Source organism: Danio rerio, chromosome 16 (genome assembly GCF_052040795.2).
Source record: "Danio rerio strain M-AB ecotype USA chromosome 16, GRCz13ab, whole genome shotgun sequence".
In the NCBI taxonomy this organism is placed as follows: Eukaryota; Metazoa; Chordata; class Actinopteri; order Cypriniformes; family Danionidae; genus Danio; species Danio rerio.
Genome location: NC_141036.1, coordinates 17757713 through 17780489, shown reverse-complemented (window position 1 = coordinate 17780489; position 22777 = coordinate 17757713). Strand labels below are relative to the sequence as shown.

The window sequence follows — 22777 nt, the reverse complement described above, 5'->3', positions numbered from 1 at the left end:
CAAGTCTCTACGATGTTCCGATGCAGAGATATAGCTATTGATGAATGGTTGCTAGGGTACTCTGTTTTGTTGCTATGGGCGAGGTTACAGAGTGAACTTGAATGTGGTTGGCTGTCCAAGTCAAATGAGCCAACCCCCAAGTCAATAGGACACTGCCAAGCAAAGATACACATGTAGGCCAGTTATAATGGCAGTCTATAGGATCAATTTGGGGGCGTGGCTTGTGAGATTCATTATCATATTGAGATGCTCATTGGTTGTCTGAGTCAGATGAGCCATCCCCCAAGCCAATAGGACACTGCTAAGCATAGATATGCATGTAGGCCAGTTATAATGGCAGTCTATGGGACCAATTTGGGGGCGTGGCTTGTGAGCTTCATTATCATAAAGAGATGCTGATTGGTTGCCTGAGTCAAATAAGCCCACCCCCATGTCTCTATGACACTCCTATGTAATGTTGACATTTATAATGGAAGTCAATGGGATGTGCAATGGGACGTCCCACCCCATGTTAAGTCAATGGGGCAGTTATTAAGGGTCTTTAAATGGTTTGGGGGGCGTGGCTTGTGAGCTTCAAAATCATATTGAGATGCTGATTGGTTGCCTGAGTCAAATAAGGCCACCCCCAAGTCAGTATGACACTGCTATGTCCAGTGATTGACATATGACATTTATAATGGGAGTCAATGTAATGAATGGGAGTCAATGGGCAATGTAAAGTCAATGGGGACCATTTTGGGACGTCCTAGCACCCCAGGGGAACAACCTATACCCCCTTTCGGGGTATGTTCTCACTTAAGCTGCAACCCCCTACAGATGTTGTGAATCCCATATTTCTATGAAATTCACAATGGACGCAGTGATTGGTTAAAGTTCGGCTCCATGTAAAGTCAATGGAGACTTTGGGACGTCCTAGCTCCCCAGGGGTACAACATTTACCGCCTTTCGGGGTGTGGTTTGAAGCCTCCTATAACCCTCTCGAGATGTCGCGAATCCCATGTCTCTACGATATTCACTGTTAGCGCTACGGCGATTTCCGGGAATAGTATCTACGAGTGTCTAGAAAATGAATGGGAGTCAATGGGCCCATGTAAGTCAATGGGAGCACTTTGGGACGTCCTAGAGCCCCAGGGGTGCAACTTATACCCCCTTGCGGGGTATGTTCTCACTTAGGCTGCAACCCCCTACAGATGCTGTGAATCCCATATTTCTATGAATTTCACACTTGGCGCTATAATCTGTCAAAGTTGGGCGTAATGTTGAGTCAATGCGTTTTGGGGGGTGGTTTTGGGGCCCCTGCGGGGCCCCAAAACCACCCACCCCTTACAAAAGTCATAGCACACCATTCCCGATAAAGCCGCACGATTTGAGCCCACTTTCAAGGGTCTGGGACGAAAGCTGCGGGACTAGTTACGCGCCGAAAAAGTGTACGGAAGAAGAAGAAGAAGACAGAATAATAAACCACAATAGTAAGAATGGACTTTGCCTATGGCAAACCCCATTAATAATAAACCACAATAGTAAGAATGGACTTTGCCTATGGCAAACCCCATTAACTAGAATTGTACATTTCCTAAAGGAAATGTGAGTGGGGTTTGCGTGGCAAATCGATGGGGTACAAAATGGTACTAACTGGGCAAAATAGCAGTGGAAAGGTAAGAAATGGTTAAATTCATGTGTTTATGTGGTTGCTAGGGTAATGTAAATGGTTGCTAGGGTGTGGCAACACCTTTGTAATAGGTGAAGACAATAGAGATTTGATCAACCTGCATCAAAAGAACCCAAACCCTGTCTTTCTACGATATTCCTGTGCTAAAATATGGCTCGTTTATGTTGTTATATGGTTGTTAGGGGGTGTTTACAAATTTGTTGTCACTACTGAATACTGACTTGACAGGCCGAGTAAAATGAGGCCACTCTCAAGCTTCTAAGACTTACTAATCTAGATATTGTTGCAAGTCATTTTGTGCCCATGTTAAGTCTATGGGGATTTTTGGTTGTTAGCCATTTTATTTATAAATGTAAAATAAGCCATTGAATTAAAGTTGTCATCACCCTTCAGAAGTCATACCTGTCCTCAAGCCGTTGTGACTCTGCATCCATGGTTCAATAACAAATGGTTGTGTCTAGGATAACCACAATACTAGTAAAGTAGCAACATTGTTTCCCTTGACATATTGTAATTCAACATGGGTCCAAATTTGTTTAACCACTTGCATCTTACAATCATCTGTGTATCAGATGCAGTTGCAAAACTGTTATTATGTTTAAAAAATAAATCATACCATCACCTAAAACCTTAATGCTTACAGCATAGCACAGGTTAAAGCACATTTAGGTAGACTGTGCTTAATCTAACATATGCAATTAGCATTTGTAGTACTGAATACTTGCTTCTTAAAGTCAATAGTGATGTAGCATTGACAGACATTCAATAAAGACAAAACAAGCTGACTGTGCCAATTAAACCAAATTGTTTATTAAATCGATTAAAAAAAAAGCCTGTTGTGCCAAATCCTGTCCACCAGTCTGATCCCAGTCACACCTACTAAAATGTTAGAATAATGAATTAAGCAATAGAGCAATAATAAAGTTTACCTAATGACTGTTTAATTCCAAAATGGATGTTTTTCTTAAACACATCATTGTAAATTATTATAATTTTTATACTATAATATATATTAATTATATATTATAATAAATTATATAATATTATATATATGTGCATTTAATATGGTTGATTTTAATTTAAAACCTCATTCAGTGCACTATCACATACTGTGTACAGTGGCAGAGTTAAATTTATAAATAATTCTGCAGTTCAACCACCCTGCTAAACATGGTTTAATTAATAATAATAAAATGACATGATTATTTGCTATAAATTGGTGCTGGGAATGTTTATTTAATAAAGACCATGCCAGCTATAAACACAAAAGTTTTGTTATTATTATTATTAATTAATTAATTAATTAATATTAAAAGTGCCCTAAGAAACTGATCTAAATGCTAATGGGTTTTATTCTTTTTTTACGTTGTTTAAAGTAAAAATGTACTTTGACCATATGTGATGATTATCAATTTTTACCTGACCTACTGTCCCTTTCTGCAAATAATTTGCGGCTCTAATCTGAGAAAAAAAAAAAGTTACATTGATTTATAACACTAAATAGTTTATGGAGCAAACATTTTACTCATTAGTATTTATTAATGGCAAATACATTCAAACCTAAGCTGCATATAAATATCCTAAATTGTGATGATATGATTGACTAAGCTTTATTTGTACTCTTAAGCCTATTTTTACTTATTTTAAATTACTTTTAAGCTCCTTTTTATTAACATTTGTATGGCTAAATTACTATGGAATCTAAGTTTAAAGATAAAGGACCCGAGGGGAAGACAGGACTTGGCACAACACCCCCTGTGAGCAAGCCATTGGCGACTGTGGCAAGGAAAAAAACTCCAAAAAGTTTGGAGAGAAACCTTGGAAAGACCAGACTCAGCAAGGGAGTACCCATCTTCCTTGGGCGTGGCACGTAACAACATTTTTTAAATGTATAAGCTAATAACATTTTTAAACAACGTTAAAATTATCTAAATGTTGCAGGAAACCGTCTTCCACCATCTGGCCTCTGGATCTGGCATGCACAGACTTTATATCCTGAGGAAGAGGAGGCAAAACAGATGTGACAAAATTATTAGTAAAAAAAATATATTTTGATTGTTTGGATACTTCAGGAACAAAGAGAAAATGAGAATCACAGTTTACTTTAAAATCTAAGGTTTTACAAAGTCCATACTTCCTAAAGACTTCTTAAAGACAAAGCACAAGTTATGACAAGATGCACTGAACCACAAGACTCTTCTAGGAGTACTAATAAAGTATACCTCTGGTCCGTCATCCTGCAATGCTGTGGTGTGCAATGCCAAACACCTGGTCTTCTCCTGTAACCATGAGATTAAAAAAAATCAATAATAAGAACACTATATACACAAGCACCATTAAAAAACAGCCATTAACATTCATAGTGGATGCAAAAAATACAAAGAAAGTCAATGCTGTTTTTCCACAACATTAAAGATTTTTTTTGCATTCTCAAGCATTTCGAGTTCAAGAAGCAAGCAACTCAGACATATTTGAAACGAGTAGAATATCTGTAAATGACAACTTAAAAGTTTAGGTGAATAAACACCTTAATAATGCCTCTAAGTTTATGCAGCTTAATTTGTGGAAATATTTTGTAAAAGTTTCCTTTTAGAGAAAGCTTAAACAATATTGCAAATAGAATTTTTTTTAACGGCATAACTCACTTGTTTCAGAATACCTCTGTATTAGAGATGTTCTTCCTCTGGTCTATCATTCTGCAATGCCGTAGTGCGCATACACCTGGTCTTCTCCTACAACCATGAGATTGATGAATCAATAATAAGAACGCTATATACACAAGCACTAGTTAAAACAGCCATTAACAATAATAGTGATGCAAAGAAAATACATAGAAAGTCAATAGCTTTTTTTCCATAACTTTTAAGATTTTAAAAGCTTTTTATTTATTTTATTTTTCAAGTATTGAGTTCAAGAAGCAAGCAACTCCAGTAAATGATAATTTAAATGTTTAGGTGAATAACCTCCTTAATAATGTCTCTTAGTTTATGCAGCTTAACTTGTGGAAATATATATTTTTTACATTTCTTTTTGTAGGAAGCTTAAACAATATTTAAAATAGAATCTTTTGTAACATGACAACTGGTTTGTTTTATAATTTCAATACATATTAGTACACACACACACACACACACTACAATTAAATGGCGTGATCCTAACAGCATGCTCACCAATATATAGTTAGGCAGATGTCTTCCTCAACAATACTGCAGGACATTTGTTTTCTCAGTCAACACATCTTCTTGGGTCTTCTGGTAGTAAAAACATAAAAAAACACAACACTTGAATGAGACTAAGATTTAACATTATGCTGAAAATGTGACTGTATTACAAGGCAGTACAAACAACGTGTCTTTAGACTGTTGAAGAAGTCGAAGCAACCGGAGGAAACCCACTCGAACGCAGGGAGAACATGCAAACTCCAAATAGAAACACCAACTGACCCAGCCGAGGCTCGAACCAGCGTTGCCACTGCAAGTCATAAATTCAGAACAAAATGTCAAACACAAATACAAAGGAAAAACATAAAATAATTCATTTATTCATGCATTTTATTGTCGGCTTAGTTTCTTTATTAATCCGGGGTCGCCACAGAAGAATGAACCACCAACTTATCCAGCCCATTTTTACACAGTGGACGACCTTCCAGCCGCAACCCATCTCTGGGAAACATCTGGACATACTTATTCACACACATGCACACACACACACACACACAAAGGCCAATTTAACCTATACCAATTCACCTGTTCCGCGTGTCTTTGGACTGTGGGGGAAGTTGAAGCAACCGGAGGAAACCCACGCGAATGCAGGGAGAACATGCAAACTCCACACAGAAACACCAACTGACTCAGCTGAGGCTCGAACCAGCATCGCCACTGCAAGTCATAAATTCAGTACAAAATGTCAAACACAAATACAAAGGAAAGACATAAAATAATGGAACATTTAAAAAGCCACTGTACTACTCACCAACTGTTGCTGCTGTCACTGCCCTTTGTAAACTTTGAAGATGCCACAATATCCTCCTGATGTCCCTTGCTGCTGACCCTACTCTACTCTCATCACACAGCATCCACCTCAGGTACGACACACCGCCTTCACGCAACTGTGCACACACCACCAAGTAAAAGACGAGTGGCTGATAATCAGGCTCTATCCAGGTCTTTTGTCTCCCGGTTCTGTGTGGCACACTGACTTCATGTCAAAGACGTAGGCCAATGTTCGTTTTCTTTGTGGTGGCCATGGAGATGAGCTGTTTGTATAGTAGGGATTGGAACAACTCCAGAATGGGCTTTCTTCCAGACAAGAGGTGGTCTTTGGTGAAGTCTCCACAGACAATTATGGGATTCTCCATCATTTCCAAATAATTAAGTAGGCCCATGATGTTTGGTGATGGGTGTTTTATGTCCTCTATATGTGATGGGAGTCCCTCTGCTTTATGATGCACAACGATAAGCTTTTCTTTCAGACTGTTGTTGGTTTTTTTTCCAGTCAAAAAGTAGCATGATGCCTTCCAGCGTTGCCATTTTTCGTCCTCTCCAACGAGGTTGTGATTTTTGACAGCCGATTGCATGGTCATGCCTTGAACTTTGAGAGTGGTGCATACGTAAGCCATCTTGATTGGAAATTGTTGACAGGCTGCTTCTTTCTTTAGAGTTTCCTCTGATCTTTTGATGTAAAGTGTCCTCTTTACCTTGCAGTTGTTGTCGTATGTATTTCTGGCCAGCATTTGGATTGTCGGCTGATTTCCAAGCATGTGCACAAATGCAAGTCTGTATTTTGTTTTGGTCACAATGTTTCCAATGTTTCCTAAGCATCCATTGACAAGTCCATCTTTGACATCCACATTTTTGATCAACATTATGCAGACTCCCAATCAATGCAACTTGTATGGTGCCTAGCAGGTTGTCTTCTTTTACCCATGACAGGGTTAGTTTGCTTTTTCATCCATCCTGTTCTTGCATCTTCCACACAGAAACACCAACTGACCCAGCTGAGGCTCGAACCAGCATCGCCACTGCAAGTCATAAATTCAGTACAAAATGTCAAACACAAATACAAAGGAAAGACATAAAATAATGGAACATTTAAAAAGCCACTGTACTACTCACCAACTGTTGCTGCTGTCACTGCCCTTTGTAAACTTTGAAGATGCCACAATATCCTCCTGATGTCCCTTGCTGCTGACCCTACTCTACTCTCATCACACAGCATCCACCTCAGGTACGACACACCGCCTTCACGCAACTGTGCACACACCACCAAGTAAAAGACGAGTGGCTGATAATCAGGCTCTATCCAGGTCTTTTGTCTCCCGGTTCTGTGTGGCACACTGACTTCATGTCAAAGACGTAGGCCAATGTTCGTTTTCTTTGTGGTGGCCATGGAGATGAGCTGTTTGTATAGTAGGGATTGGAACAACTCCAGAATGGGCTTTCTTCCAGACAAGAGGTGGTCTTTGGTGAAGTCTCCACAGACAATTATGGGATTCTCCATCATTTCCAAATAATTAAGTAGGCCCATGATGTTTGGTGATGGGTGTTTTATGTCCTCTATATGTGATGGGAGTCCCTCTGCTTTATGATGCACAACGATAAGCTTTTCTTTCAGACTGTTGTTGGTTTTTTTTCCAGTCAAAAAGTAGCATGATGCCTTCCAGCGTTGCCATTTTTTGTCCTCTCCAACGAGGTTGTGATTTTTGACAGCCGATTGCATGGTCATGCCTTGAACTTTGAGAGTGGTGCATGCGTAAGCCATCTTGATTGGAAATTGTTGACAGGCTGCTTCTTTCTTTAGAGTTTCCTCTGATCTTTTGATGTAAAGTGTCCTCTTTACCTTGCAGTTGTTGTCGTATGTATTTCTGGCCAGCATTTGGATTGTCGGCTGATTTTCAAGCATGTGCACAAATGCAAGTCTGTATTTTGTTTTGGTCACAATGTTTCCAATGTTTCCTAAGCATCCATTGACAAGTCCATCTTTGACATCCACATTTTTGATCAACATTATGCAGACTCCCAATCAATGCAACTTGTATGGTGCCTAGCAGGTTGTCTTCTTTTACCCATGACAGAGTTAGTTTGCTTTTTCATCTATCCTGTTCTTGCATCTTCCACACAGAAACACCAACTGACCCAGCTGAGGCTCGAACCAGCATCGCCACTGCAAGTCATAAATTCAGTACAAAATGTCAAACACAAATACAAAGGAAAGACATAAAATAATGGAACATTTAAAAAGCCACTGTACTACTCACCAACTGTTGCTGCCGTCACTGCCCTTTGTAAACTTTGAAGATGCCACAATATCCTCCTGATGTCCCTTGCTGCTGACCCTACTCTACTCTCATCACACAGCATCCACCTCAGGTACGACACACCGCCTTCACGCAACTGTGCACACACCACCAAGTAAAAGACGAGTGGCTGATAATCAGGCTCTATCCAGGTCTTTTGTCTCCCGGTTCTGTGTGGCACACTGACTTCATGTCAAAGACGTAGGCCAATGTTCGTTTTCTTTGTGGTGGCCATGGAGATGAGCTGTTTGTATAGTAGGGATTGGAACAACTCCAGAATGGGCTTTCTTCCAGACAAGAGGTGGTCTTTGGTGAAGTCTGTTTGTTTTGGTCACAATGTTTCCAATGTTTCCTAAGCATCCATTGACAAGTCCATCTTTGACATCCACATTTTTGATCAGCATTATGCAGACTCCCAATCAATGCAACTTGTATGGTGCCTAGCAGGTTGTCTTTTTTACCCATCACAGGGTTAGTTTGCTTTTTCATTCTTCCTGTTCTTGGGTCTTTTCGTTAATCTTCAGCATCAATGGTTATGATGTCAGCATGAAGAGAGTTTACCATCTCAGCATTGTGACTCTGGACTTCCTTGTTGGTTGCAAATACGGCAATAATTTTCTTGAGTGATACTACAGCCGATTGCATGGCCATGCCTTGAACTTTGTGCATGTGTAAGCCATCTTGATTGGACATTGTTGACGAACTGCTCCTTTCTTTAGAGTTTCCTCTGATCTTTCGATGTAGAGTTAAGTGTCCTCTTCACCTTGCAGTTGCGTATGCATGTCCGCCCAGCATTTGGATTGTTGGCTGAATTATTTAGGCAAAACACAATACACTGGATTGTGATAGCTATAGTAGGTGTGTAAAACACCTGACTGCATGCACAAGTCTGGATGAGAAACATAAATATGATCCAACAGTGTTTGTTTCTCTGTGGTTGCCATGGTGATGAGCTGTTGGTATTGTTGGGATTGAAACAACTCCAGAATGGGCTTTTTTCCAGGCGAGAGGTGGTCTTCGTTGAAGTCTCCACAGACAATTATGGGATTCTCCTTCATCATTTCCAAATAATCAAGAAGGCCCCTGATGTTTGGCAAAAATTTTCCCAGACTAAAGTCTGGTGGCCTGTACACCGCAGCAATTGTTGCAGTCACTGGTGCATCAACTTTGATGACGACAAACTCCAGGTCGGTGACGTGGTGTATAAAGTGTCGAGGTTCCGCCTGGATGTCTTCTTTGCAATAAATTGCAACTCCACCACAGTCCTTCTTTGCCATTTCTGGAAGGGTTGAGTAAGACGCATGTCTATTTCTTGCAAACATCTTAAAGCCTTCCAACTGGACATGTGATGAGATGCATGATCCGGAGAGGTGCGTTTCCGTAACACAAAAGATATCACATAGAAGCAGCTCATGATGGTGTTTGATGTCTTCTATATGTGATTGGAGTCCCTCTGTGTTATGATGCACAATGATAAGTGTTTCTAACAGATTGGTGTTGGTTTTCTTCAAGTGGAAAAGTGGCATGATGCCTTCCAGCGTTGCCATTTTCATCCTCTCCAACGAGGTTGTGATTTCCGGATCAGCATAGATCTTTTTCTCGTCATAGTCTCTGATGTATAAACCACCAAGTGAGGTTGTTCGGCTAAGGGCAACGTAGGCCATTCCTGGCTCAAAAATCTTCTTTAGTGACACTACAGCCGATTGCATGGTCATGCCTTGAACTTTGTGAGCGGTGCATGCGTAGGCCAACTTGATTGGAAATTGTCGACGGACTGTTCCTTTCTTCAGAGGTTCCTCTGATCTTTCGATGTAGACTAAAGTGTCCTCTTCACCTTGCAGCCGTCGTCTGTATTTCTGCCCAGCATTTGGATTGTCGGGCTGAATTCCAAGCATGTGCACAAATGCAATTCCGTCTCTTGTTTTAGTCACAATGTTTCCAATTTTTCCAAAACATCCATTGACGAGTCCATCTTCGACATCCAGATTCCTAATTACCATTATGCGGACTCCCACTGCAACTTGTATGGTGTCAAGCAGGTTGTCTTTTTTACCCATCACAGGTTTAGTCTGCCTTTTCATACCTCCTGTTCTTGGGTCTTTTCGGTAGTCTTCAGCATCAATGGTTACGATGTCAGCATGAAGAGCGTTTACCGTCTCACAATTGTGACTGTGGACTTCCTTGTTGGTTGCAAATATGTGCAATGCATCCCGTGGGCAGTCTTGGGGATTCTTCACAGCTTGCAATAACAAGGACCTATCTTCTTCTTTAAGAGCATCAGACTTCCGTTTCACTCTCAGTCGGTTTAAAAGCTGGGCAAATGAAAGGTCCTCTTTCTGCCGCATGATCTCCGTGAGGGTTACAATTTGGAAGTGGTCTTTCCAAAAGTCCAGCACATCCTCTTCGTAAACGCAGAGTGGCTTGGCTTTTCCTGGGGGTGGTAATTGATAAAAGTCTCCCACCACTATGACAGAAATGCCCCCAAAGGGTTTCTTGCTGCCTCTGATCTGTTGAAACCTCCAGTTGATGTACGCAAAAAAATCTTTTGAGATCATAGAGATTTCGTCAATAATCAAGATTTCCACATGACGTAATTCTGCTCGTACATCATCAAGAGAGTTCCCAAGCCCTTGATAGGGTGGCTTCAGGTTCTTTGGCAGCTTTAGAATGGAATGCAGAGTTTTTCCAGAAATGTTAAACGCTGCGGTTCCAGTGAATGCACTCAAAAGCACTGTAGGAATGGAGAGATCTCCATCCTCCCGGAGCTGAGGAAGTTGTCGCAGAATCTTTGTTGCTTCAGTGTATACACACTTGATTACGTGCGACTTTCCACATCCAGCACCACCGGACACAAAGTAAAAAAACTGTTCTGGATTCAGTCCCCATACTCTGTTCTGACACCACTGCCGAATGGTGTAAAATATGGCTGCCTGTGTCTTGTTTAAACTTCTAAAGAGTTTCCTGACAAACTCGACACTCATCTGTGGCGCCTCTATGCGTGGTGCAACTCCGTCGCCATCTTCATTACGAGGCTGGAATTCAGGAACCTCATCCTGTTCGTCTTCCTCTGGACCGACGTCTTCTTGCTCAGCTATGCATTCCAGGCGATCCACTTCAACTTCTGGTGCAAAAGCTGTCCAAGCACTCTCAGATGGTCCTTCCTGCTGAAGTTGTTCAAATGCTTTATCTACGACTTTGCCGTGCTTTTCATATCTCTGCTGGTATGCCTTTACTATGCCGCAGACAGGGAACCGGAGACCAGGATGTCCAGGAAGTTCCACAAATCCGCTTTTATAAAATAGCTGATATGTGGGAAAATCCTCGGGTTTCAGCTCTGCATTGTGGCGATGGGGAACGTAAAGTTTCACCATTCTTCCGTAAAATTTTTCTGGTTGCTTCTCCTCTGAAAAGCGAGCATATCTGATAACTGCAGGCTTGCCAACAGTCCTCTTTTGAATGAATCCCATATCGTGAAGCAGTCGGAGGACATTTTTTCCTTTAATTTGCTGACCGTACACAACACGGTAATTGGATGCAAAGTCCGCAAGACACATTTTTTCAAACTCCAACGTTAGAGGTCTTGCTCTGTATTTTTCTATTAAACCTGACATCCAGACGTCCTCCGATTCAGGATTTTTGTTCAGCAACACACTTATGGGCAGACTCATCTTGAGGGCATCGTCATCCGTCGGAACAAACACGACACTTCGTGAACACTTCTTTAACGGCAAGCTGCATGTTCGCGCAACGGACTCCTGAGCACTTACTTGCCGGTGCTTGGCATAGGCTTGCATTATGTGCTTCATTTCGTCCTCTTCATTAACGTTGGCTTCACGAACACTCTGGATAACGTTCTTTAGAAAGCCACTCATCTCATGCTCCGGCTTTGAAACGTAGGACAGCATATACATGATGCAGCTGTAAGCGTCTAGGATGTACTGAATATCCATGTTCGCATTCCACGCCCTGAGCAAATCAGGATTGTAGCCATTCACCCAAGTCTCCTTTGGATCACGCTTCAAAAGAACTGCACTGCCAGTGGTGAGTCCTTCAGCATAGTTCAGGTAATCGTCCATGGACAAATTGCACTTGGTTAGAAGGTCTGACAAATTGTCGAAGGAAGATTTGGGATCATTCAGCAAATCCCACAAAGGCTTGAGTTTTGATTTGGCTTCATTCATTGCTTTTTTAGCCGCATCTCGCCTTGCTTTCTTCTTGGCTGCCGAGTCAGTAGGTTCATCATCCCCCTCATCAGGACGCTCTGGCATTGGATGAGTGATCATGGTCTTAGGCATTGGTAGTTTTGGAAATCCAAATCTACACACCACCTTGCCTTTCTTGCATGACTTTGAGTGGTTTTTGCTATGAAGCTGAACCTCTGTCACAATCTTATGAAGCTCAGGATCAACATTGGGATCTGGAAGCTTGCACGATACGTAACGGTCGATGAAGTCACAAATTGTCTCATCATTATCTTCCTCTGGATCTGGGGCATCCTTTACCCAAGCAAGCAGATGAATATGTGGGCTTCCTCTCGCCTGAAACTCCACTCTATAAAAGAAATCCTCCACTTCACCAATGGGTTGTGCAGGTGACAAAAGCAGGTGAGCCATTAATGCATCCACACGCTTCTCAAACATGCGCATGACAGTGACAGGATTACTCCTAAGGATTTCACATTTCGTCGCCCAGTCAAGCTGTGAAAAGTCAATTTCTTCGCCTTGTTGAGCTTTGATTACAGTCACAATCTCAGGCCATCGCATTTCTGCTGCACTGAATGTACAAAAGAAAGTAGGTGTCCCCAGCTGTCGAATCATGGCCTGGAGATCTCGCAACGTCTTCTCCCAATAGGCTGGAGAGCCTCTCAGGGGCTGCATGAATCGTGTGGCATCCCTGTTGTGAACAAGTCTCTCAACCTCATCGGAATCCTGAAGCATCCTATTGGAGATTCTTCGGCCATCTCTGGTAATGGGTTTACCTTTTCGAAGCTGAATGGACATGCTGTTTCTTGCCAGTTGCGTTTCTGTCACAAATTGTGCAAAGAAAAGGTAACTTTGATCCCTTGCAAATCGGGCATCAACACAAAACAATCTGACGTTGAAGTACATGCTAGGAGAAATGGCTGTCTGCCTTGCCTCGTCGATTGTGTTCTCTCCCGTGGGGAACTGGACAGGGAATGCCATGGCTTCCAGTTTTGGGATTTTAAAAAATCCAACAGGCTTTTTTCCTTGTGCAGGTGCGATACTAAAGATCCCTTCACCGTAAGACAAGATGTCCTGTGCAATGTCTGGTGGCTGCATGCACGTATCTAAGGTGAGACCGGGTCTAAGTTCGTCTTTTTCCTCCACACTAACGTGTTGCTCCTCCTGCTCAGAATGGCCAACTTCTTGGTTATCCTCTGCTGCATTAATGTCTTCGTCAAACTGATCTTCAGATACCTCAGGCTCTGTTATGGAGATATCCTTGTACTCTGAATGCATTTCCTTCAGCTTAGATAAAGCTGCCAGCACGCTGTGCATATTTACAGTATGGAAGTGCTGGTATCCTTTAAAACTGACATGTCTCTTCAGCTTGACCTGTAGGAGCTGGGACTCGCTTCTTGGTCTTGGCAGAGAGTTTACAGTGTTCTCCACCTCCGAAGGTACACACACAACAGCACCATGAACTGCTCTCTGTTGTCCTTTGGGCAGTGCAACTATTTTTGCAAAAGGCAAGATTTTTGCGATAAGCTGACGTTCTAGTACATTCAACTCAGCCAATTCTGCAGGGATAGGTGGCAGTTCAAGCTTGTTTACTGCTGCAATTGAAGGCATGTGTCCTCTTTTAAGATGGCTGTCACAAGTGTGGCAGATCCATTCCCGTCTTCTTTCCTCTGGAACAGTGCAATCATCTGAGCAGGCACTGTCGCAAGTATGTACATACTGCTTGGTCAAGCAAAATGATGAAAGTTGAACATCTTTTTCGTAGTTTGACCGGTCACAGGCCTTGACCTGGTCTGGAAAGAGGGCTCTGTGACAAACAGTGCAGACGTATGTAGGACCTTGCTGGATCTTACACTGGAATGCTTGAATTGCACTTTCCATCACTTTGCTGACTGTTGGCTGGGCTGTTTCATGGCTGGAGCGGATGTACATCTTATATTTCCTTTTAATCCTCAGTGCACATTGCAACTGATGAAGAATACGTGATGTAGCATCACTAGCAAGCTTCTGGTTCTTGTGGAGAGTACATCGGAGAATGTGATGTTTTCTGAATTGAGAGTCACTTGTATACCTCCTCTTCATGTAATCCTTCATTTTTGCCTGAAAGACAGTATCAGTACTGTACCTTTGGATCATGTACGTTCTCATTTTCTTCTGAAAGACAGTATCTGTACTGTACCTCCTGACTATGTATGCTCTCTTTTTTTTCTGAAATACAGGATCTGTGCGATATCGTCTCATCATATCCTCCTTCTTTTTAGATCGGACAATCTCATCTCTGTATCGTCTAGCCATGTAGCTTTTCTTTGTGTTTCTAATGAGAGCATCCTGACCATACTTTTGCTTAAGAGCTTCTTTTTTATTTTGCCGATACTGCAAACAGGCGGAATACTGGCCCCTCTCATCATCTCTTTGTTTGTGTTTTCGGTTCACATAAGATTTAGCTGTGTCCTTGGATTTTAAATTATCAATTGCTTTACGCAATTCTTTTCTTCTCCGTGCCTTATTTACTCTGGCTACCATGGGTTGGCGGCTTTCAGCTGCTCTGGGAACAGCTGCATTTCCATCTGGTTCTGGTAGAACTGAGATTACTTGTGAAATTGGTTCACGAGCTGATGGTAAAGGCTGCTGGCCTGCCTGTTGCTCCATTTCAAAAGACACAGACATGAATTCATAGGATTGGTCATCACGGCAATGGTTGAAGAGCTTAAGAATTTGGTCAGTCATGTCACTTAGGCGAGTAAAAGTTAACATGACAGCTGTTCCACCACCAGCCAGGGCCTCTTCTCCTTCAAATGTCCTTGAATGTGGATCAAAGAATCCATATCTGCCTGATCCATCTCTAAACACCGCAATGCATTCTGAAGAAACTATTAAAAGTGCATGCGTGACATCCACTGCGAGACACTGCAGTCTTTCAGCAAGAGGCAAAAACCATTCTTCCATGTCGGGGGAACCTTTGGCTCGAAAAAATCCAACCTTGACTTCCGACTTCTGAACATTGTATGTTTGGTTAAATGTTGAAAGTCCAAAAGGTACTTCCTCCATGGACAGATAGTCATGACTGAATCTGTTTTCAGCGATGAGCTGCATTTTAACGCTGACATACAAGGCATCCCCTTCCTCTAAAACTCTGTCAAGATCCGACATCTTAAACTGATGCCCTGCACTGTGACTGGCCAAGAATGTCAGTGACACACAGGTACACTGGTGATTCCTTGAGAATTCATCATATCGAACATCAGCCTGAGAATGAGACGCCCGGACTGACACAACTTTGGGTTCATTACCCCCACTTTCCTCATATTGTCTAACAGGAGACTGGCCTACAGCAGCACTGGTACTCGTTTGTTCAACCTGCAAAAAAACATGTACTTTATTAGATTGTTAGACAAAATTGTTTTTATACAAGTGGTATTATCGTTTTTGAACCCAAAGCATATCAAAACTTAATCTTTTTTTCCAAAAGAAGAATACAAAATGTGTTATTTTGTATTTAGTTGTCCACTTACATAAAGTGGCCAGAAAAAAAGACAACAATAACAATTAAATAAAATAACAACCTATTATTGTGCATTGGGAGGTGAAACCAGGTTTAAACAGGGCTATATTAAAACACACACATGCGTACATGTATGCATAAATGTATATGTATGCGTGTATACACAGACATACATGCTGTACATTTATGTGCATTGTCATTATACATACAATGTAATTATTTGCATAAGACTTATTTGATAAAGTATTACCCTAACATTCCAAAACAATATATATATATTTTTTTTCAGACAATTACCACAACACACACCATAACAGATTCTACAAGGGGTAACAAACCACTTGCCATGGTAATTTACATCCCTTACATGTTAGTGATCTACAGTTAAGAACTAAGAAAAAACAAATAAATAAAACTGTTGGTCAAGTGCACATTTCATATTAATTTCTTTTTAACTGAATTTATATGAAGTTATATTTGTTGAAAAAAAAAAACATTTAAACGCAAAACATTGTTTACACACCATTAAACCAAAAAAAGTTATGTTCAAACAACATTTAGTTTGTGTACTTGATTAGAACATTATTTGGTGTTGATTTGACAGAAGGACACATTAACATGTACAGTCATACCCATTTGAGAAAAAAAATGTCTTCAAAGTGTTTCATATTCAACTGAAATTAAACGCGGCGCTGCACGAACTGTTCACTCGATTCTCAAAACATTTTGTGAGCTCCGCCAGCCGAAATCAAGATGTGTGCACCCAAAGCAAACCTTCGCAAACACAGCGATAACGTAACATTCACCACATGCAATTAAGCTAGTGGATGCTGGTCTCATTTGTAGTTATAATACCGCAAATAAGAATTGGACTAGTAAAGTACAACACCACAAAAACATCTAAAATAAGCATTAGATGTAGTGTTGACATCGGGAAAAAAAATGACCCATGCAAAATATTTAAGATCTAGAACAGTGACCTAAAACAGGCCTTAAATTTAGATTTTTAAATTTTAGACTTTAAGACCCCACGGAAACCCTGCTAATAAATGGTTCATAGTGTGTACTTATTATAAAGTGTTACGAATTATTGTAATTAAGAGAAATTTAAAGGAATTCTTGGCCAAATGTAACAATTCTGCAATCACTTCCAAACAAAAGCCTTTAAGTTCAGTAAAACACAATTTATTTTTCTTAAACATAATAATAATAATAATAATAATAATAATAATAAGGTTGTAAACTTGTAACCATGGAAGACAATGGTTAGAGGTTTCCAACATTCTTTAAAATATCTTATACGGTGCTCAACAGAATGCTTTGGCACATGTCAAGAGTAAATAGCAGAATTTTCATTTTTGGGTGAACTATCCCATTAAGGCTTTGTGACGGGAAAATAATTCACCATGTAATAAAAAAATTCATTAAATTTGTAAATGGCTGCTTTAAGTCATGTACAAATCTTCTAAAAATTACAGACATATTTCATTATTACCTCTTTAATGCAGGATAGGCTGGTATTTACATCTTGAAGGTCTATCTTTTTCCAGCGCAATTTCTGAGCCTGAGATCTCTTCCCTTTTCGTGGCATGCTGGAAAAAAAAAAAAAAAAAAAAAACACAAGTCTAAAACAAATATATATATATACACATATATACATATACATACACATATACATACATATATATATATATGTATATATATATATACATATATACATATATATATATATGTATATATATATATACATATATATATATATATATATATATATATATATATATATATATATATATATATATATATATATATATATATAAATATAAATGCCAAAATAAAAAGCTCTTGTTTTTAATACCGAGTTCAGCTCTAATGCTGATCAAACTAAACTAAATTAACTAAGGGTGCTTTCACACTTGGTTCAATCGCCTGGACCTTAAGTTTAATTGTTCCCCCTTGCCATCTTCCAGGCTTGTTTGTGTTCACACTGTCTTTTTGTCCTTCTGAACCACAGTTTGCTTGCGTCATCGAGCTGTTGTTTTGTGTACGGCTGTTGCTAGGTGACGGACACACAGCAAAGCTGTGGGAAGACGTACCACATGGCGGTCGTTCTGCTTTTACTGAATCTTTTGGTTTTGAACGTACAGAGTGTAACTCGCGTCTATCTGTTAACACTAGCCAAACGTATCGTATTCAGATGTCAAACAACTCAGGTGCGGACCTAAAATGCTAGTGTAAAAGCACCATAAGAATCTGAAGGAGCACTTGGTAATCAAAGACCAATGTGAAGATTGCAGCTGGAAGGCAGGAAGGTGGATCTCCGGGAACATATGCCATTACAAGCATGAAGACTAAAATCAATAACATTGTAAGAAAGTTGCAATCTTGTATGTACAATGTTTACATTTACATTACACACACAGTTATGTTGGTCGAGTTTTCATTGAGTTTTTTTAAAGGTGTTTTGTATTTTATAAATGTGTATTTTAAATCACAAAATTACAGTGAATTTTTTCAAATAAAATGATAAAAATGATAAAATATGAGTAAAATAAAAATGTTTACGTGTTAAAAATAAATGTAATTAAATGTACAGAAATGATGTTACATCAAAGTACTTTTTAGGATACGAGGTGACTTTTGCCACAATACGAGACATTTAGAAAGCTAACTAAATGTTTTTTTCTTTGGCACATACTTTAAAACTTCCCCGATGAAAGCACTGCAGAACCTGACAAGATGAAAACCAGTCGTATCTGAAGAATCTGGAATATCTGACGAGTCTCTCTGAAAAAGGGACAAAAAATAACATTAATGAAAATTAATGTCAACTATGCATTACCTTCTTTCCATGTTACACATCATGACTTATCAATAATATACTTAATCTGTATATAAAATAAATAGTTAGGGATAGATCAAAAGCATTTATCAATTTTTTTAAAGGAGCCAATTTGCGAAAAATATACTATCAGAGTCATTTGCAAAAGATTCTTGGAAAAGTGATGTATAGGGTGAAAACAGGCCATTATTCCACAGGAGGAGAAACAGAGTCCTTAACTTGTGCTCTGGGTTTACAACTTAGACCTAGTTATGCATTTCAGTAAACCAATTGTTGTTTCACTCTAAAGTACTTTTACACTTTTTTTTGTATTTCCAGGCATGTCTGTACTTATTTTTACAAAATTAAAAAAAAAAAATTTAAAAATCCATATTCCGTGGAATAACACTTTTCAGACAAACCAAACTAAAATTATTTACGTGTTGAAAATAAACTTAATAAAATGTACAGAAATGATGTTACATCAAAGTACTTTTTAGGATATGAGGTGACTTTTGCCACAATACGAGACATTTAGAAAGCGAACTAAATGTTTTTTTCTTTGGCACATACTTTAAAACTTCCCCCGATGTAAGCACTGCAGAACCTAAGATGAGTAGTATCTGAAGAATCTGGAATATGTAGTGAGTCTCTCTGAAAAAGAACAAAAAGCAACATTAGATGTAAATTAATGTGAACTATGCATTACCTTCTGTTCATGTTAAACATCACTTATCAACAATATACTTAATCTGTATATAAAATAAATAAGGGATATATCAAAAGCATTTCAATTTTTAAAAGGAGCCAATTTGCGACAAATATAGTATCAGTCATTTGCAAAAGATGCTCGGAAAAGTGATGTAGGGAGAAAACAGAACATTATTTCACAGGAGGAAAAACAGACCCCTTAACCGTTTCTCTGGGATTACAATTAGGCCTGTAGTTATTCATAGTAATTTTTAGGATATGAGGTGACTTTTGCCACATTAGGAGACATTTAAAAAAGCAAACCAATAATTTTCTCTTTGGCACATACTTTAAAACGTCCCCTGATGCAAAGCACTGCAGAACCTGAGAAGATGAAACCTGTAGTAACTGGAAGAAAACAGAGGTTAGCAACTATAGAAGACAGTACAGCGTGTAATTTTGAATTTTTTTTTTTTTTTTTTAATAACAACAAAAAACAAATTATATAAAAAAAAAATGCAGAAAAAAAAACTACTAAACAAAACAGAATATATAAATTACAAAATGCTAAGTTTATTAAAACAAAAGAAACGTTATCCCTGTAAAAATGGAGAACACTGAAAAATAAAACAACAGAAGTAGTTGCTTTATTTTTCACAAGAAACCTGAAAAATAAAGAAAATAGAACAAATTAGGTCAATGCAACAACTAGTGTTTTCTCAATATTTGAAATAAAAATGTTATCCAACACTCACCAAGATGCAAAGTGCAGTGAAGAATCTGGAATATCTGGCGAGTCTCTCTGAAAAAGGGACAAAAAATAACTTTAATGAAAATTAATGTCAACTATGCATTACCTTCTCTCCATGTTAAACATCACTTATCAATAACATAGTTAATCTGTAAATAAAATGAATTGTTAGGGACATATCAAAAGAATGTATCTATTTTTAAAGGAGCCAATTTGCAAAAAAAAACATACTATCAGAGTCATTTGCAAAAGATGCTCAGAAAAGTGATGTAGGGGGGAAAACAGACCATTATTTCTCAGGAGGAAAAACAGACCCCTTAACTGAAAAAATACTATGGAAGTAAATGGTTACAGGTTTCCAGCTTTCTTGAAAGTATATTTTTTGCTCAACAGAAGAATGCATGAAACACATAAAGGGTGAGTAAATGACAGAACTTTCAGTTTTGAGTGAACCATCCCTTTAACTCAAGCCCAAAACTAACAAATCTGGAGAAACAGAATGTTTGGTCACTTAATTTCCCCCCTTAGTCATATTATAGTAGTGGTCTGATAAATGTATGAAATTAATGTTATCTTAAAAACTGATTACAATACAAAAAGTGAGTTTAACTGCTGAAAAAATCCAGAATTTTTGTAAGTACAGCATGTTTCTTCTTTTTACCCTTTCAATATATTCAATCATTACCTGACACAGGATGGATAGCTGGTGAAAAAGTTCTAAAAAGATAAAAGTAGAAACAATCATGTTGCATAGAAAGCACATTTGTACTAGGGAAATGACTTTTTTTTTTGTATTTTAATGTCAATTACATAAATTCTTTCTGCAATATGAAGTAAACATGTATAAAACCTTTACATTTAGATCGTGTAACATTTTTTTATATTGATTTCACGACATTCACAGTGCACTGACAATGCTTTCCATACACAATTTTAGATTTTAATTCACAGCACAAAAATTCTTGCAATAAAATGTATAATTTGTACATTTACATATCATTTGTTCGTTTATTTTACCTGCTGAAAGAAAACACTGTTCTTGAATGTTTCAAACAAAGCTAAACTACATGCACAGGACAAGAGCATTTACAACAAATAAACTAATGTAAATATAATCTCGATTGCTTTTTTTAGCGCTGTCGAACAAGTTCTTAAACACCTATAATCGGTCATTGTGTTCCCACACGCAACAGAAAGGGCTGCGATTCTTCTCGACTGCGGTTACCGCTGCTCGAGTTATTCATCGGAGTGACGGTGATACGGACAAACGGCCACGGTTACAGTCTTAATAGCGCGGATATCACAGCTGATTCATGATAAACGCGGTAAAGAAAACTCCAGCTGCAGGGTAACATGCTCATGCGTGTCTAACGACAAGACTCGCTGTAATAGCCGAGAGGACACGTTACCTTAAGCAAGCAGGTCAAATGTCTAACACACACACACACACACACACACACACACACACACACACACACACACACACACACACACACAGCGTCTCGCTCTCAGCTTCAGTACAGCCGCGGGCCGCGGGAATGCAGACCTCTAGCTCACAGCTCTCATTTTATCTCCATATCAGTGAAATACAAGCTCGTGGGTTCTGCTGTAACGGTCGGCTGCTGATTAAGTACGTTGACGATAGTTAGTAGGATGTTTTAATGGGCCGCCCTCGCCACAGTAACGTTATTTATCGAAATAATCGCAGCTTTTGCGACTTGAATCGTACCTTTTCTAATCGCGACTTCAGTTTAAAATGTATTACAGTATAAAGTGACTGTACGTGACAAAGCAGCCTGCATAAAGTTAAGATGTAACCGTTAGTACAACGGCTTCAGCCTGAATCATCATGCACACCAGAAATCCCACTAAAGGACATGAATGGCTACTTTTACATCCATTACAAGCAACAACAATCTATTTTTTTTAATATACATGTTTTAATTGAAGGTTAAACAGCAATTATAAGAGCAAACCTCTAAAACAACCTACTCACCGCAGAAAGTTCTGGAACCTAAAGCCGGCTCATCATCGTTGGCCAATAGAAGGCAAGGCACAGCCAATCAACCTGCAGAATTAAGATTTTCTCCATTTATGGAGAGGACCACACCCGTTTTCAAGTGTGACTTTTGTAGTGCCTAAATAAAAAAGTGTGCATTTTATATATATATATATATATATATATATATATATATATATATATATATATATATATATATATATATATATATTTATTTATTTATTTATTTATTTATTTATTTATTTATAAAACACAGGTAAATTAATTGTAATAATAACTCAGAGACATTGTTTACCATCTTCCATTTTGAATCTAGCCATCTTTATGTATTACAGTAAATAAAAATGTCTGAATTCAAATAATTGTTCTCTGTTTGTGAGTGTGTGTGTGTGTGTGTGTGTGTGTGTGTGTGTGCGCGCGCGCGCGCGCGCGCTTTGCAGCCCGCAGGTTAATGATGACGTAACTATCATTTCACCCCAAACAGCGGCACCTTACTGAATATTAATTAATATTAATGGTTATTACACCTGCTTAATAAAAATCAGATGATTCACTACATTAATAAGTCTGACATAACTTGATCAGAAATCTAAAAAGAGGAGAAAGAGTAGGGTAAAAAAAAAAGAGTAGACACCAATAGCAGCAGATAACAGTGCAATACTTATTCTTTGTTCCCATCCAAGCAGTTCAATAGCGCCATCGTGGTCTGGTGATTAGCGCGTTCGGTTTCAAAGCCAGCGACCCGAGTTCAAACCTTACCAGAAAGAAATCATTTTTTAATTTTTAGTGTAAAGACATTTAATATTGTTTGGGTTACTTATTACAAC

At 38.9% G+C, this 22777-nt stretch overlaps 1 protein-coding gene across 1 annotated transcript; it reads right to left on the bottom strand.

The window, feature by feature from the left end:
• Positions 1-2457: 2457 nt before the first annotated feature.
• On the bottom strand, positions 2458-21990 carry LOC147840226 (uncharacterized). The gene is made up of 16 exons (XM_087286836.1): positions 21927-21990; positions 20616-20647; positions 19935-19981; positions 19529-19844; positions 19063-19143; positions 18367-18455; positions 17164-17260; positions 7926-15523; positions 6784-7831; positions 5642-6689; positions 5416-5547; positions 5011-5140; positions 4840-4920; positions 4315-4401; positions 3892-3948; positions 2458-3664 (listed from the first exon to the last, which is right to left on the bottom strand). The coding sequence occupies exons 7-8, from the start codon at positions 17257-17259 to the stop codon at positions 8777-8779; spliced, it is 6843 nt and encodes a 2280-aa protein (XP_087142962.1). The 5' UTR covers position 17260; positions 18367-18455; positions 19063-19143; positions 19529-19844; positions 19935-19981; positions 20616-20647; positions 21927-21990; the 3' UTR covers positions 2458-3664; positions 3892-3948; positions 4315-4401; positions 4840-4920; positions 5011-5140; positions 5416-5547; positions 5642-6689; positions 6784-7831; positions 7926-8776.
• Positions 21991-22777: the final 787 nt, after the last annotated feature.